The sequence below is a fragment of the Pungitius pungitius genome, chromosome 16 (assembly GCF_949316345.1).
Source record: "Pungitius pungitius chromosome 16, fPunPun2.1, whole genome shotgun sequence".
NCBI classification, from domain to species: domain Eukaryota; kingdom Metazoa; phylum Chordata; class Actinopteri; order Perciformes; family Gasterosteidae; genus Pungitius; species Pungitius pungitius.
In genome coordinates, this window is record NC_084915.1 from 11292083 (window position 1) to 11310266 (window position 18184).

General features: G+C 39.5%; 1 protein-coding gene across 1 annotated transcript; it reads left to right on the forward strand.

Moving 5' to 3' along the window:
- The first annotated feature begins 10942 nt into the window (after positions 1-10942).
- ufm1 (ubiquitin-fold modifier 1) lies at positions 10943-17548 on the forward strand. Its single transcript, XM_037468458.2, has 6 exons — positions 10943-11035; positions 11140-11196; positions 12473-12530; positions 14834-14873; positions 16001-16033; positions 17233-17548. Coding segments are annotated over exons 1-6 (264 nt in total). The 5' UTR covers positions 10943-11033; the 3' UTR covers positions 17307-17548.
- Positions 17549-18184: the final 636 nt, after the last annotated feature.

Genomic DNA, 18184 nt, shown 5'->3' on the forward strand with positions numbered 1-18184 from the left:
ACTTTAAAGTTGGCATGTTAGTGGGTCGTTTTTCTGGAAAATACAAAATGAATGTGTAAGCTACTTGCTGTTACCACTCCCCCCACTGGGTTCTCTAACATCATTATGGGATTACACACTACCTGTAAGTAACTTGAGCCTGACAATTTGGTAAACATCCCCCCTTTGTCTGTGGAACAAAAACCTTCTAAGGAAGTCATCTTTGAATTAGATTTGCTCTCCATCCAGCCACATTATCTTTTTACTCAACGCCACCAGAGTCTAGCATTCAACACCGCAGGAGATGGTTGTTACCATTACATATTTCATAGATCATTTACTTTTTGTGTCTTTGTGTAACAGTGCATTAGCTGCTCTTACACCATTTACATTGCGCTGCTACGGCTTTGGTGCTACTCCCAAAAGAACTGTTGAATCTATAAAATATAAGTTATATACTCATAAGACATGTACCAGTTGCATGACAACACTCTGTTGAGCCACAACACTTAAACATCATCCTTTTTGGATTCAAATGCTTTCCAGATCATCCATTACTTTACACATATACTCAGAGGAGAATAGTGCTTTATAGAATATTTCCAGCGGGATCGAGATGGTTGACCCACCGCGGTTGTCTTCAAGTTCAAAATTTCCAAAGTAATACATAGTATCAAATTACATATAATAAAAAGGATTTGCTTTTTCTCCATTCTAAAAGGTGCGTTCACACCAAACGCAAAGGGAATAGATTTCAAGTCAAAGCAGAGGCCCGAATGACGCAAATAACAAATTCTCAACTCGGGCAACGCACCTTAAATCCATTTTCATATGTTCAAATTCATCCACAATCGATTCCCAGGTAGTTCTGAAAAAAACGTGAAAATAACTTTGTGAAATCCATCTTGCATACACCTTACACCTAGATACATTTTTTGTTGAAATGATGATTTCAACTCCCTCTGTGAAATAACATTGATAAGATGACCTTTTTCTTTTTCTTATAAATATATATATATACTCAGCTCAATGGAGGACGTGGCTTATTTGGTGCTTCACTTGAGACTGTTCTAATAAATATTCAGCCGGTGACATTTCAGAGCTGATGCCGGGAAGCCAGAAATCTGTCGTATAATAACCATAACAATATGGCCAACAAATCATTTTTAATTAATCACATTTATTATATTCTGTGGTAACTACTGACCACATCAGGGATGATTTACTTCACAGTCATGCTGCTCACATCTTTACGTGGCTTTTTTTTTTTGCTGCGCACATTTCACACTGTTTGATCATCATTGCTTCTTGCGAAATAATGGTCATGGGATCCTATCATCACTATTAAAGTCAATAGGCAATCGTCACCGACTGAATCAGTTCTCTGGTCACATTACACAAACATGTTCCAAATTTCACCTCTGCTGAGCGATACAAATTACATTCAAACACACCCATCAAAATCTGAATGAACACTAGGAGAAACGATTTGCATCATCAAGCACTGAGGACTTTCCTGTTGAGGTATCAGCACGAGGGCCGATAACGGATGTAGTGATCCAGAGCGGATCAGAGTATTTGATGAGCACTGTATCAATAATCAGGAATCAGGAATCGTTTATTGCGATAATATGTCAGACATACATGGAATTTGACTTGACAATGGACAACAGACAACGTAGTGCAGGAATAAAATAAGATAAAAATATAATAAAATATAATGAAATATATGCAATGGGTTAGTAAAGCCATGTTAAAAAAATAAAATAAAGTGCACCAGCCAACAGAAAGTGAGAAGTGAAAGTGAGAAGTGTACGTACATGTAGAGCGTGAATAGTCAGTCGGGGGGGACCCGGGCTCTGTTGATGAGCCCGAATGATAGGAGTATTGCTTGTTTACATATTTACATGTTTCGTTTTTGGAGACGGGTCAATAGGCGAGGTTTGCGAGTTTGCATGTCACCTTAACTTTCCCTTCAGTATTTAAAGCCTTAGCGACATTATAGAGCAAAGTTGGTTTGCTTGCTTTTCTGTGTGAGATATGGTTCACTGCACTCTGGAGTGCCCTTCTTCTTAAGAGGAGGGCAACAGATGGGGAACCATGGTGCTCGACTAACTGCCCAATCGATGTAGCATCGACACCATCAGACATTGGACATGAAACACATTCCAGTGGGTGACTAGATGTGGCTTGATGGTTTTACAGCAGAGAACCTCTGCACTGCCTTCAATCTATTCTGTCTGGTTTCACGTAAATGAGAATGTTGAGTTTTGAAATTACAGACAAATAACTGTAAATGACTCCCAATAATGTGATATTGATTGTAGGACTAGATATTGTCTTACATTTTGAATATTGTAATATCAAATACGTTTCTTTTCCTGGGTTTATAAGGTTGCATCATAGTAATATTGACTATATTGATTTCCTCCATTTCATGCAGTGCAATTCAGAAAAATGCAGGCTTAGATGACAAATTTTTTCACATATTTTGCAAGTGCTAAGACTAGTTGTCATCCTATTGTAATAATTTTTAACCAGCAGTCCATATAAATGATGATAACATATACTTGTTCTGCACAAAGCTAAATCAGCTCTACAGGTAAGAGCCTGTTTCTACAACAACTCTTCATGACGTACTGTGTTTTTCTCCGTGCACCATTCATTTTACCAAAAAAATGTTTACATTCATCCCATCTCCAATCCTAAAAAGGGCAGCATAGAACATCATATTTTTTCCCACCATAAACCATAAACTCTTTTGAATTATGTTCCATGGCAGAGTTTAAAATGCCAATGCATGCAGCTTTGAGAGTGTTTTCTCAAGCTGACCTTTAAACATCGTAACTCTTACATAATAAAAAAGGGACTGTACAAAAAATACCATTGCAACATAACTGCTCTGAAAAATGATAGGATTTTTGATAACACTTTTACTATTTATTGTATTTATTATGTCACTAATGTAACCCAGATATAAGACACACATCCACATATTGAACTAGTGTGCATGCCCTTACAATATAGATAGTGTGCTCCAGTCTAGAATACAGCTTTCTCTTGTTGTTAAAATATCAAATGACTTTCGTTCATTCAATGACATTTCCAGGCAAACTCATCCTGTCTGACTAATTGCGGCGAGTTTCAAAAACTATTTTTTACTTCTGTCACTTCCTACCCTGCTTTCTCTCACCTCCTATGGCAACTAAACACGAGGAAAAAAGGATTTATCCTCAGACAACGAGCCACAACCTGTTTCCATGGTTACCAGGTGAGCTAGGAATAATGTCAATAGCTAGCTGGTGTCGTATCTCTAAACTGTCTTAATTGTGTTATCCCTCTGTCTGCCTTGCTCAGCCTCCACCCACCCGGTGCAGGCTGCAGTAGGTGGGTAGATCCTGTGTTATTGATCACATAGACACATCTTTGGTGTAACCACGCATGTCCGTTATATGATGACTTGGTACTCTGTGCAAATGGAGCATCATGGAGAGAGTCTGTCCAAAAACAGGATTAAGGATTGTAAATGAGCGTTGTTCACAATCCATAGTGCCCCCTGCCTCTCTATATCTGCATCATCTACTGCAATATCCATTAACCTCAAACTAACCCTTATGCACACACACACATACACACGCACACACACACACGGATCTGTGGTTTCTCTTGAGTGGTTATTAGTCTTCCCGCAGGGCAGGCGGTATATAGAGGCGCATTATATCAGAGTGCTTGTTAGGTTTGTGACATCTTGGGATGTGAACTGAGAAAGGGACACAAGAGGAACTAAGCCACTGCAACGATGTTAACAAACAACGGGGTTGACAAAAGCAAGGAAGTATTAGGATACTGGGAATCTCCTGAGAGTTTGTAAGTTGTGAAAGAAATTGCATTTGGCTCTTCGAATACTGGAAAAAATAACTTGACCAAAAAATGTTCAACATGCAGGAAGAGAGGCATTGCACACAGAATGTTGGATAACAAAAACTAAATAGCCTTAAAAATGGCAATGGCCCAAAACATTGGCAGAAGTACAAGTTAACTGAAACAACTAAGTTCCATCCCCTCTTCACTTGATGAATTTATTACGTAATACTGTAATAATATCTGTTATATATAACATGTTTGATAACAATAGTTTTACAGTCTATACTTATTCTTTCAACTAGAACTGAATGCATCTAAAAGGGTTTAATTCCCTTTTTTGGTTTTGAGAGCATATATTTGTATGTAACTGATGCAACAGTATCGTCAACCTGTAAAAATTGGAACAGGATCTGGTTGGACGTGCGTTATGGTAGTGAAAATCGTTCGGGCCTTAATGGTTTAAGGTGTCTTCAGGATCAACTACGCACACATCATAAACTTTCACTGTCAACTCGAAGGTACGAGCATCCCACCAAAATGTCGCCTCGGAGTGCAAATTGCTGCCGTCCACCCGGCGCTCTGCCAAACTAAGGCCCAGTGGTCTCTGAAAGGTCAAGTTGTCCCGTGGGGGCAGAAGCTGGGCGTATGTCTGCTTAAGTGTTTGAGTGTCTGTCAGTTTATGTGAGACACATCCTGAGCCAGACCCCCTTTACTTTGTATAGCGCCTTTCCCAGGCCGGTCATCCATTAAGCCTCTGGTCGCTGAAAGGGGCCCTGGGTAGAGACAGAAACAGCAGGCTGATCTCCAACAGCTTCACAGCGTTTTTTCAATCTCTCGCTATCTCTGTCAGACTAATGCAGCTAAGTTGTTATCATAAGTATCTGTTTTTTTTCTTCTTATATCAGCAACAAAATAAGTGCACAGCAGGAAAATGTTAAAGCTGCTTACTTATAAGAACTAAAAGATTGACGCATTTAATAAAAAAAGTCATTGTGGTTTAAAGGATCACTATTGGGGAATATTGGGGGATCAGAACTACCTGCTAATAAATAAATAGCTAATAAGCAGACAGCTGATTGGTAATAAATACGTTTCTTATTTTGTTCTTTATGTTAATGTCCAATGGTTCCTTTTCTTTTACCCTATGCTTTGATGGGTTTAATGGTTTTATATGAGGCACATTGAATCGCCTCATTGATGGAATTTGCTATACAAAAAAACGTGCGTTTACTAATTCACTAACCCCAGAGGCATTGTACATTTTTTCGTTGTGCATTTTAAAGTAGTGCATCATGTAGCTTACAAAAAATAATTCAACATCCCTGTCAACAAATGGAACAGTTTATAGTGTTATGCACCTCAGGGGCATGGCGTGGTTTGTAGTATCAATTTGCACCAAAATGTTTTCATGTACGCTTTGAACCACTGTGCTTCATGGCTGACACTGCCTTTCATTACTTTATCAACCTCCATATTTGCTGGAACGGGGGAGCTCTGTATTCATGTTTCCAATTGTGTCTGTTAAATCAAAATTCACCGTGGCAACACTTGAACTGTCATACACAATGCTGAATTTACAATAAAGCAAAGACCCCCCCCCCCCCCCTCCTCCTCCTCCCCCCACCACCACCACACACTCTCCTGGGTGGCATCCACAGAAATGAATTATCTCTGACAGGACTCCAATTTGGATAATTAACAATATGTTGCATGATGTCGAACGAGAACTGTATTAACCTTGTGTCACATTCAATAAAGGATCTGTAAATTACCTTTGTAGCATTAGTGCGTTACTCTGGGAAATGATTACACATAAAATTCGGCATTACGTGTACTTCAAACGGCAATGCCACGTTATAAGGCCTCAGCCAAAGTCAATAGTATAACATCCAGTAAACTAATTATGAGCATGACAGCAACATGGAAATGATTTCTCCAGCTAACAAGTGGCAGAAAAGCATGTGCTTATATGGTTGTGAATGTTTATTTGTAAGAGAGATATTTGGATTGTATAAGAGAGGGCTTTGCCATCTGCGACGACTGGCTAGTGTTTTGTATGGCAGAGGACAGAGAGATGTTAGTGCCAGACAGATTAGAGCTAAACACGGCTACACAGTCATCGGATGTAGTCAACAGTCCGTCACAGAAAAAATGAAATGAAAATCCATCCCACAAAGAGTCCACGACCCCTACACAATTTTCCAGAGACCTTAAATGCTATGCAGTGAGCTGATACATAATGAATGTTGTAAAGCAAAGTGGGTTTTTTAATCATTTCCACATCCTGCATTTACAAATCTCCTTAATTAGCGGTAGTCATTACTGAATATGTTATCATAGAAATGTGTTCATTTTGAGATATCTCTGAAACCCAAAAGATTCTTACCAATTGAAACCCCGTCCATATTGCCTTGTATTCAGAGGTCTTGTGTTTTTATGCTGCAACAAACCTACATTATTCCACATGGAGACTAGTATGTCATTAATCCAATTTGAATCTCAGTGATTAAAAGCAAAAAACTAATAATAGTAAGTAATCTGTATGCACAGAAATGCTCCATCTTTCAAGTAAATATTTCAAGATAATCATTATGTGTAAATGTGAGAAATGTCCTGGCAAGTTGAAAAAGGGAGATTTATTAAGTAAATGAGCTGTTAATCTTTTCCTTTTTTATCCAAGGCCTTCTTGGCAAATATAGACTACGGCCATAATCCTTAGATTTAGGCCTTTTCTTAATTCAGCGTATAAACTCTTACACACTGGCTTCAAAAGACCTACTTACTTAGTTGAAGATGCCAATCATCCCCAGATTGATTGAGGTCCACTGTTTTCTGCCAGAAATTCTGATATTGCTTGAAATATAGGTTGCTATGTCTGGAAGTGTGTGAGTGCCAGAGCAAGGGGATCGAGCGGTAACCATGGGGACTCTAATTAGGGCTTTAGGCCTCATTTCTGTAGTGTAAGCAGCTGAGGCACAAATAGATACACAGCTCATCATTAAATACACACACACACACACACACACACACACACACAACACATTCTTTTTGGACAGGGGCAGGCAGCGACCTAAAAGTCTAGTACTCATTACACGGTTATAACTGTATAAATCTTGTGGAGAATTTCCAAATAATGAAAACGCAGGTTAAGGCGCCTGTGATGGGAGGCTGGTTCAACCCTCAGCAGTACGTTCTATTCCGATCTCTAAAGAAGGACACTTATGACAGAAAAATGGTAAATGGCTCATTTTATGCACACGGGAAAGACGAGTGGTGCTAAATCTGGAAAGCCATGTCATCGGACCGCTGAGGAGGGAGAAAAGGAAGAGAGGAATTGGAAGGACGTTTAGGGTGGGGATAAAGCTCAGTGATAAGTCAACAAAACATTCTAAATAAAAATCTTTTTTTTCTTACTTATGTTTAGAAATTTTGAAAAAAAAGGATATCACCTTTTTTGAGGCTAAAAACAAAGGATGATGCTCAATATCTGTCTGATGTGTGTGTCTGACACAGCGACTGCACACATACAAACACACACACATCAGTTACTGCATGGAAGTGTTAATGATACGCTGTGCATGTATTTGGCCTCCCACGGCCATCTGAAATAAAATGGGTTGGGCTCGGTGTACCACCAGGATAATGACTTGATTCCTGAATACATCAACACCCGGCAGGTTAAACACATTTATCACACTGTGGACCAGTGTGGTTGATCTGGGAGCCATTCGCTGCATTAAAACAACATGCCATGTATTTGTTTGTCATGCCTTGTCTTTGTCAACACAGCCCCAGCAACTTATTCCTCTGCTCAAATTTAATTGGAATATTAGTATGCTGGGGATTATGTTAATTAAGTCAACATCAGACGAGTGACTCAAGGGGGTTTCTCCTGAGGTCTCTGCAACAGTTACCGCGGATGATTTTTCATCATCATGTTTGATAATTATTGGAGGACCGACCTTTTGGTAAGGTTCATCTGTTTAGTGTGGATCACAATCCTTTGGGAACGTGACGTGCCCAATTATGATTCATCAGTGTAATAATACATCACATAACTACCAAAACTCTAATTATGTCAAACAATGAGAGTTTTATTTTTTTTTGCTACTCACCCAAATCATCTTTCTAACCGACTCAGCCAAACACAGAAAATGACTTGGAGGCTGAGCGGCAACAAGTAAAAGTTGAAAAAAAAATGAACACTCTCATTATGCCAAATATTGTCAGATATATTAATAAACACTGTACTAGATCTGTATACTCGGTCGTGACTGAAGTAGTTTCTTCGAACACTTGCTTTTCTTTTTGCATACTATTTCTGAAGGTGAAGTCAATGAATTGTGAAATACTTTGCCCTCTTAATGACCCTTTGCTTTGGCATTCCAGGTGCTAAAATGAATATAGTTAAGATAAACTAAGCCTGTGCTTTAAATAAATGTGCTTTGACCTAGAGGTTGGGGGCTCCTTATTTAGGCATTAATTATGAACGGCCTTTCTCTGGAGGAGCAACTTTTCTTGGTCTGAACCAACTCAAGCCGTTAGTACACGCATGTGTGTAAATTTCATTTCTCACTGCTTACCTATGACACTTGGTTTTTTCTTCCTGGGAAACCATGATGTTTGTTACTGTTTCCCCGAGGGTGAGAGTATTTCATTTTGTCAATATTTCTGTTGATCAGAGAGAAATAATACGGATGGTTTCCTAGTAAAAAGATGGATGTTGCATGATATAAAAGCACATGAATTATTTATCTACTTTACATTTACTTCATTGTAGTGCGTGCGTGCACATACGTTAGAATTGCCAATTATTACACTGCCAGTAATTGCCAATTTTTTTCTTTCTACGTTGCTTTTGCTATGCCAGATAATAATATGATAATATGCTCTTTCAATAGAAGCCCCTCGGTGCAGTGACTGCAGTCATTACATTTTGCATTTTGAACACACTCTAAAGGCTCCTTTAAGAGGACAACGAACAACTATTGTATCCAGCTAAAGCCTTCCTGCTTAATGGAAAATATTTCTTTACCACAATTATGGATTCATACAGTACACTTTTGTGTAGGAACTGATTATGTAATTCACTCTATGATCAAAGAGACTAAGATGACGCATGAAACTTCAGTTTGACTCAATTAAATCATTTTTCTCTGTCCACAAAATGCTGAAGTAAATTATTCATTTTCATGCCAACTGTGAAACACAGAAATAAGAAAAGATCTCAAAGGACCTTATCTGCTTTTGATATATTCAACATCTAAACGTTGTATAACAAATAATGTTCTTGCCTTCTTGCTTTTTTCTCATTAGTGTACACGCCACAGAACCCACATTCTGTTTTTCATGATCCGTGCAGCGCCATAACTTCCTCTGCATTTGTACTTGGGAGAAGACCCACCACTGAAATTCCAGAGGTGTGTGCCAGAGTGTCTGCATCGTAACTCAAAGTCATTGTAACAGGTCGGCTCCCACTCTCTCTCTCTCTCTCTCTCTCGATGGCACGGCACCATTAGCGTAGTTATTATCTCTGGAACGTGAGCCCATAAAGTATATTTAAAGATGTGTTTGCAATTTGTCTCATTTTTTGAGAATTACAAGATTTCAGAATAATATAATATAACCATAATCAAAGCTCAACGCCCCACATACTGGCTAGAAGAGGTCTGTGCGTCTCCAGGCCTTCTTTAGTGAACAGAAGTGGCTTTGTTTTCATCATGACCTGGGACTTCGGTCATAGTGGCCTTCTCTGGCCATCCACTGATTTTGATGACCTTTGACATTCCCTCAGTCGATGTTGTGTTCAGTTTTGTTCTGCAAAGACATTTGAGGGTTTATGTTTCTGACAAACATTTGGTCTTCTATCTCCTCCTCATCATCTTGTTAAAACAAATATCTCAACAATAAATGAAATACAACATATACAGGAGTCTTGCATGCTGATTAAATCAGCTCAATCAGACTTGAAGAGATATCGCTACAGTCTGCAGGACTCCGAGGATGGATCATTCCAACTCAAAATATAACTGAAGTAGTATCTGTTTGGATTGATGAGAGCAGTGAACAGCATGACATGGCAACTGAGGGATACTCAGGAATTTCACACTTTATTGAATATGGCGATCCTAGAAAGGACACCACATGGATGGCGAAATGCTGAAATGCTGCCTCTATGGCCAGACAATCCAGCCATAATTATATCATTTGGCAAACTCAAATATTTTGATCCAGATGCCTATGTACTTCATTGGGCAAACCGTCCTTAAAATAAAAAACAGTTATTTTTTCTCATTATTATTTTTATTACTTAATGTTTTCTGTCTCTTATCCGTACGTTATCCCTTACTTAGATTTATAGTGTAAAGCGTCTTTGAGTACCAAGAAAAGCACTATAAAAAACGAAATTATTATTATTAAGTAATATCACTCTGCAACAAGTGGATTATTTTGTCCCAAATAAAACAATGCATTCCCATTTAAGCAGGATAGATTTATGAAATTTGGTTTAAAAATAAATATAACACTTTATTGGACTAACATCCATCTGAGTCACAGAAACCAGCATTCCTTTATGGACAATGAGCTACATTTAGCCTGGGTTTACAATTATGTAAAGGAAATGCGAGTCATGTATCATAATTTACCAATATTTAACTTACAGGTAAACATCTAACGACCTTAAAAATGTAATGCCACTCAACTAATACAACTGTGAGGGCAACTTTGGACCAAATCCCTGGATTCTCTCCTGTCACTAGATTACCCTAAACACATTTCCACACGCCTCTATCGGACAGCACGTGCAGTTTTGGAAGAATGAAAAAGTGTTAATTAGGTTTAGCTGAGAGAGGCGCCATGTAGGACGATCCAATCTCGATTGACATCAACACGCGCCGAAGAACATGTCAGTGCGTCTTATGTCGTCATTTACGGCAATTATTAGTGGTTCGCTCCGGGTGCCTGTCAGTAAAAATATAGAATAATACCTCGCATGTTTTTAAAATGCGTCCAAAATATAAAACCAAATATTGCTGTATGAAAAAAAATGTGTATGCAATACTGAAAAGACTAAACATAATCATATAAGTGTCAAAAAATCAAACTAAATAGATGACGTGGGCGCAAGGGTCCTTCTGACTTCCGGGTGTGTACAAACAGAGAGAAGACGGAGTCGCCTCGTCCCAAAAATGTCAGTTTCTGTCCTTTTTCTTTGTATTTTTTTCGCTCAATCCATTCCATATTCGTTTGCCAACATGACGGTGCTAATAACGATATTTCCGTCCCCCGCATTAGGTCTAAAGTAACGTTTAAAATCACCCTGACGTCGGACCCCCGGCTTCCATACAAAGTGTGAGTACAGTTCGGCTTTGACATCGCATACAGTTGCTTTTTTAGCCTTTCACTGTTTCATTTTACTATTACGCGTGACAGCTGCCGCAGACATCGGTGTGTCACGCTGGGGCGGTCGCTTCTGCTGCCGTGTTCACGTCTAGCTTCAGAAAACGTGGTCAGTGAGACAACATATGTTGGTGTGAAGCTTTGATTGACATGCTGGTCCTGAGTCCAAAAGCTCAGTTAACGTCCGCTTTTACACGCATTGTATGAAGTAAAGTAATGAGGACGTTGTTGGGTGTTTCTGGGATAAAAGGACTCAGTAGGGTGGGTGATAAGTGTTGGAATAAAATATATACATTTTTGTGGTTGAGGGCTATTAGTGGTTAACACTGTGTGTGATTCAGGGGAAACTAAATATTTTATCGTGTATTTCTTTACCACAGGAGATCTTATTCTACTATATTTACTCAGCCAATTATACAATACTAAATGTTAGCTAAATGTTTTTTAATCCTTGGTATTTTAAATTGTGGTGAATTTTAGATCCCTCGATTTATATAATGTAATAACATTATATGTCTTTCTTCCAGACATTTTTTGGAGTGTAATACATGGTCCAATTTCCCAACACAGCTTGACATTGAATTCTCTAGTTTGAATACTTAAAAATACATTCTAGATCGATCCTCTAATGAGAACAGACAGGGTCTCACTGCAGCTGTTCAAGTGTGAGCACAAACAGTGATGATAATGACAGGAAATAAGGCCTTGCATAAAATCTGGCATTAATCCATGCATCTTATTTTCACCAGCCCTCGCTCTCAGTTACGGCAACACGGTGGTCACATTAATGAGACAAGCTCTCGCGCTCCATCATAGCGGTGAAGCTGCTGCTGTCCTGAGAATCAATACACTGTGCACCCCATGACTTCAGCTCCTTTTGTACTCCCTGAAAAACGTTAAACTACTTATGCCATAAATGGTGTCGTATCTTCTGCCAAAAAATAAGTTAATGTTGCAGTCCGTTGAGGTTAGAGTTTTGTTTGCCTCCTCTTCGTGGAGGTAACATTAAAAGGTGATATACAGAATTGCACTTTTCCAGCTGTTAAGGTGTAAGTGACTTGCTCCACAGCAATAAAACAGTCACCTGTTGATCAAAGCTCAGGGCAAGATGTTTGAGCGATGATATTCAATCATATGACACTCGTGTTTCACAAATGAAATGTTGAAATAATTGCTGTGTTTCATGGTGTTTTTAATATATCCTGTTTAATGCGTTGTTTTGTTCTAGATTAAGTGTCCCCGAAAGCACACCATTCACCGCTGTTTTGAAGTTTGCTGCTGAGGAGGTAAGTTTTCAGTTTGTATTTCTAGTTTCTAATAATATGTATGAAGTCAAACCGGGCAGTGCTAGAAAAAACCGATGTCGTATAAAATCTTTGTTGTGACTGCATTTCATTTAGCTTTAGTGTCCACTATGGAGATATGTTATGTACATGATAATATGCATTACTCATTGCAGATAAAACGTACATTCCCACCACTCGGCGTCATCTTAAAAGGTGATATCTTAGAAGAAAAGGCAGAAAACGAAAGGGATTAACTGAAAAAGACGGAGAAATTCCGTACAGTTGTGGGCAAACTCAATAAGGCAATGTATCCAGTTCTGCTAAAAAGACATTTAGTTTTATATCAACTAATTTTATCAACATGCACATTCAGTAAGACAGTTTGTTCATGTGAGGAACAAAATTGCAGATAGACGACTACTAGTATTGACCGAGCTTTCATTTTTCTTCATGTGAAGCAACGTTTTTTTGTTCAGAAATCTAGTGTCAGCATTCATTCTAAACCTTTACTTGGCTAAATTAAACCGTGATACGTTTCAGTGGCCCGACTGTCTGGTGGAACAGATTTGTCTACATCAACACAGGTCCTGTAATTGCCCATGTGACACACACACACACACACACAGCAGTGCCCTGGCACAGTGCCAGCCGCTGGTACAGATCGAATAGTCTGTTTAAATCCAAATAGGAGTGCTGTTGTTTTGTCGAAGCCTCACAAAGCGCTTTTAGAAGTGTCCTTTGCCAGTGACCATTTATACCTGGAATTCCAAAGGGTGTATTTTAGGCTTTGTTTTCACTCATGATAGCAAAGGCTTTTGTGTTGGAACAATGTTCCTGGAAGACATCCTGAAAGAAATGTAAATGATTGTGTTTGTGATTCAAACATTATTTTATTATCCCATTTTATGCTCCTTGAAAGACCGTTGAACAACCCTTCACTCCTGATCTAAACTGTATTTAATTTGTCCCGCATGTGCTACCTGGCCAGTAGTTTGGTGAGCAGCACTTGTCCAACCTTATCTCCATGGTGACAGATTGCCCCCCTCTGACCCCTCACTGCAAATCTCACTAGCCCACATCCTCCTCTGTGCACCACTGAAGTAGGACACCAATTGTGACCGTGCACAGTGATTTTCTTCCAGAAATCCAAGCGTGGCTATCTTTCCCCCAGGTGTTCTTGGCGTGTTTGGGTCTGTGCGTGTGTGTGTGCGTGCTCCAGGTTTTGAAGTTGTCGGCCAAAAGTGCCCTTACTCAGTGAAAGTGATTTTCTTCATTCACATTAGGGGGAAATTGGATTTTATTACCGTATTTTTGCGACTATACGGCGCACTGAATTATAAGGCGCACCTTTAATGAATCGCCGATTTTAGAAATATTTTCATATATAGGGCGCACCGGATTATAAGGCGCATATCCGGGACCCGGGTCGCGGCTCGTCCCCCGTCGACGGGGGGGTGCTTCCGCATTCGCTGGCGGTAGCGGGGGGGGGGGGGGGGGGGGGGGGTGCTTCCGCGTTCTAATTGCCGCGCTGACTGAAAACATGGACGGACGAACCGGAAAAACACTGACACTCCGCTGCATTAGAGAAAGTACCTGCACTAAAACGTTTGACTGGGGCTCCGTTGTGCATCCACTAGATCGGGCTGTGCTAAATCAAATGTTATTAAGCGTTCTGAAAACTCGTCTCTCCCATGGTAACGTTGTTCAAACGTTAATGTGGATATTAACAATATCTCTGAACCTCCAACTTTAATTCTTGATTAATGAAAACATTCTTGGCAAATGCTTTCATGCATCTTGCACCGAGAGGCAGCGCTGGAACAGACGGTGGACCGTCAGCGCGATCCCGACATCCAACTACGAGCTTTAATATAGTGTAGCGACTCTCGCTAATGAATCTCTGGACAATGTGCTTATCTTCTGGTTTTATTGTGGAGAAACAGGCTACTGTCGGCCGAACAAAAACACACCATCGCTCTCCAAAACAACAACAACTCCCGCGTCGCCATAGGTGGCACTAAGATGAGTGACGTAACATTGTGCGCCCTTCACTGAACATCCCAAAACTCTGTAAAGTGCAACGCCGCTCCAGAACATGAAAACATAGTCCGTTACAATACACAACCAATTGATCCATATATATGGCGCTCCGGATTACAAGGCGCACGCGTCGTTTTTTTAGAAAAAAAAGGATTTTAAGTGCGCCTTATAGTCGCGAAAATACGGTATATAAAATATTTGAATGCTGCTGATATTTCCCAAATGTCAATCTCTGAATTCCACTAATGGTTTGTCTTTTCCAGTTCAAAGTGCCATCAGCAACCAGTGCAATAATAACAAATGGTGAGTTTAGGGAAAGTCTTTTAACTTTTTGTTCACTTTCTTCAGCCAAAGGGATCTGTTTACCAGCCCGACTGTTGTTGTTCTCCTCACCACTGAGAAACCGTGTGTTTGGACAGGTATCTTTGAAAAAGCTTCAAAACTTGAACCATAAGCTGTGAGAATTATAAAGCCGTGTGATGCTGGTGAATAAAATGTGTAAAGCAGTCCTGCTCAACCCGTCAGCGTTCATTTTTCTATAATGACCCCATTAAATCAATTAACACAAGACATACATTTATGTTATATTACATCGGCTTAAAGAAAAAGTACTCAATTCTTATTCTAATTGTTGAGTTGAGTATTGAACAAGGCTGTGTAATAATATCATAATAATAAAATAATGAGTAATTGCATCATTATAATAAGCTTCAAATCTTCCCTAAAATTGTCACGGACTTTCTGCTGTAAAGTCCATTATCAGACACAAGGCCACTCAAATACAGTCTCACTGAGGGGAATGTATTGACATACTTGAGTCCCTGACCTGACGATCCAAAGGAGAAAGTTTACTTGATCACTTTTAAACTCTGAGCTTGCAACGATTTACTATTCAACAGATGATTGTTTAAATTAACCCCACAGCCAATGAATTGTAAAACAAATATTTAGTTGGATTCATCCGAGACACTTAAAACCCGTTATAGTAACCACACGAGCAGATGACAGTTCAGCGCCACCTCAAATCTTATTGTGCTCCTGTTTACCTCTGCTGCCGATAGTGTTAGGCAGTTGAGAAAGAGGTTTTGGAGGAAATCCGCCTGATGGACTTTATCATAGACGGTGACGTGTTCAGGGTGCAGTGGGAATAATTGGACAGAACGCTGTTGCCAAATAAGGTTGAGATGGGATTTGTGTTGAAAATGTAATTTTTGATTTATCAGGGCGGAATGAATAGCTGCTCTGTTATCATCCAGATGGACAGAAGGACGGCTGCTGAGCCACACATTTGTTTTTTTAGTTTTTCCCATTGCAGTACCATTGTGGATAAATTGGGGTGTTGTAATTTTCCATTTATATACTAATGTCGTCTGCCTGACAATATTTCAGTTCTAAATTGTTCTGTCTTTTTCTTTCATGGTTGCCCACAGATGGAATAGGAATTAACCCGGCCCAGACAGCAGGTGAGTCGTTGAGTGTTTTCCATGTATTTTAATATATATATATATAATTTATTTATTTAGCTATCTCCTCAAAAGCCCATGTATATGTATACGGTGCTTCTCTTTTCATTTTAGCATTTTGAGATTCATGGATACATAATCAACCTTGGGGCTTTTATAAAGCTCTTTCAATGTGCTGCCTTCAAAGCAGAATGTCAGTAAAGCACCTTTCATAAGGTTCTTTGGTAATTCCGGAGGCATATTGTTAACAGTCCTGTAAGATTAATTTGATAAAGCTCTCTGTAGCAGTGTTTTATGTGGGTGGTTGTACAAAGAAGAGAAATAAAACCAGTCCTTGAATGGAAAAACCTTTGGCTACTAGGGGTAATGTAAAAAGAAATAATCAATCTACAATAGAGAAGTCACAGCTATGGACATTTTTAAATCTGATTTGAATAGTATCATGTCATTGATGAAAAAATACAGGCCAGAGATGTCTAGCAGTGGTCAATGATTTAAATTGTAAAGGACCGAAATCAATCACTGATACAGAAGAAATATTCAGAAGAAGAACATGATACTGTCCTGTGAAGGAGGTTTTAAAAATATTTATTTGTAGAGTAACTTCACCTAATCTGACCCTAACCTGAGAGTGAAGTAATATTACCCCATAATGCAACACTGGTCCTGCTTAATTATCCAGTCACATTTATATTGGTGTTGGATAAACTTGAGTGACTAAAAGAATCCTAATTAGACTGACGTTCATTGTTGGTGTACAGATTTATGAATATGGATGCGGCACCTCAAGAGACGGTAGTTAATGTTACATTTTGTTTTTAAAGACTTCTCACTGGAGGCGAACTACGTGCACCGAGTTGCTTAGTCAGACTTCACTTGATTTAATATTCCCACATTATTGCCACGGCCTGGTGAATCACTTTTGCTCGATGTCAGCCTCCCGTGACGTTTCCCTGAGGTTCATACTTGCTGTGTGGGTTTTCTGCAGAGAGCAGGCAACATAGCATTGTAACTATATCATAATTAGTCTTCATATTAAGGTTTACACATGTGCTGTAACAGTTATGTGTAAAAACGTTGCATTGTGATGACTTGAGATTTTATTTTTAGTGTATCGGCTTCACTGCCGGTAAAAGCCCCTTCGTGAAGAACAGCGATTATGAACTGAACTTTTCATGGCGCTCTATCCTCTGTTGCAGGCAATGTTTTTCTTAAACATGGCTCAGAGCTCCGCATCATTCCCAGAGATAGAGTGGGAGGCCGAGGAGACTGATGCTCCGGCTCCTGGTTGACGGCAAAGTGACTCACCCGGCAGGATCGTATAACACTCGAGACCCAGGAAACACCTCGGCGTGTGTCACGTTTATCTTCTGGCCCACAACTGACGGTGACTCACAAGAGAGAATATGCATATTTCAAACTTGGAAGGTGAAATGCACACGGAATTGCATGCAACCTGCTTCTTTATTCAATTAGTGTAATTGAATTAAAAAGATTGGCGTGACATCTAGAGTTTCCACAGGTACTTGGTCATTCATTTCAACAAACAGAGCAAATGCACCGTGGAAAAAATGTAGGTAAAATGTACCTTTTGTAAATGACCATAAATCAGTACAGCTAACAACACAACATGACTCCATTGCAATATTTACTGTTGTCACCAGTCCTGAGGTTACGGTAATATAAATGGTAGAAATACATGTACAACATGCTCTAAGGGACCATTGTGGTTAAAGTGCAGGTAAATTGTCTATCCACATAATTTGATAAACAACATCTCTTCTGAGGCTATTGTCAGTATTCCTCAAACAGATAGAAGATAAACCCATCATGGTTTCGTACTCGACTTGTATGGCGAACCTTCCATCACCCAAGGAACATTTACTTCTGTCACTCGGTGCTGGCTTGTGGATCTTTGCTGCCCTCTGTCAGGTTACATTTCGACATCAGTTTGTACTCACCCAAATGCTGTGTCTGTGTATTTCAAGCCATCTATTATGACTCATCACACAATGAATATAAAAAGACTTGAGCTTAATTAGGCGCTGAGCAGCAGGTGGTGAACAAACAAGGAAGGCATCCCAACAGCTAGGAAATAAATGTGGAGGCTCCAGAATGTGTCACTATGGCTTTCATCCCACATTATCAAAA

Coding starts and splice junctions, on each gene's coding strand:
- ufm1 (XM_037468458.2), top strand. Junction 14,874..16,000: donor CAGTGCAATAATAACAAATG/GTGAGTTTAGGG, acceptor GGTTGCCCACAG/ATGGAATAGGAATTAACCCG. Junction 16,034..17,232: donor TAACCCGGCCCAGACAGCAG/GTGAGTCGTTGA, acceptor CCTCTGTTGCAG/GCAATGTTTTTCTTAAACAT.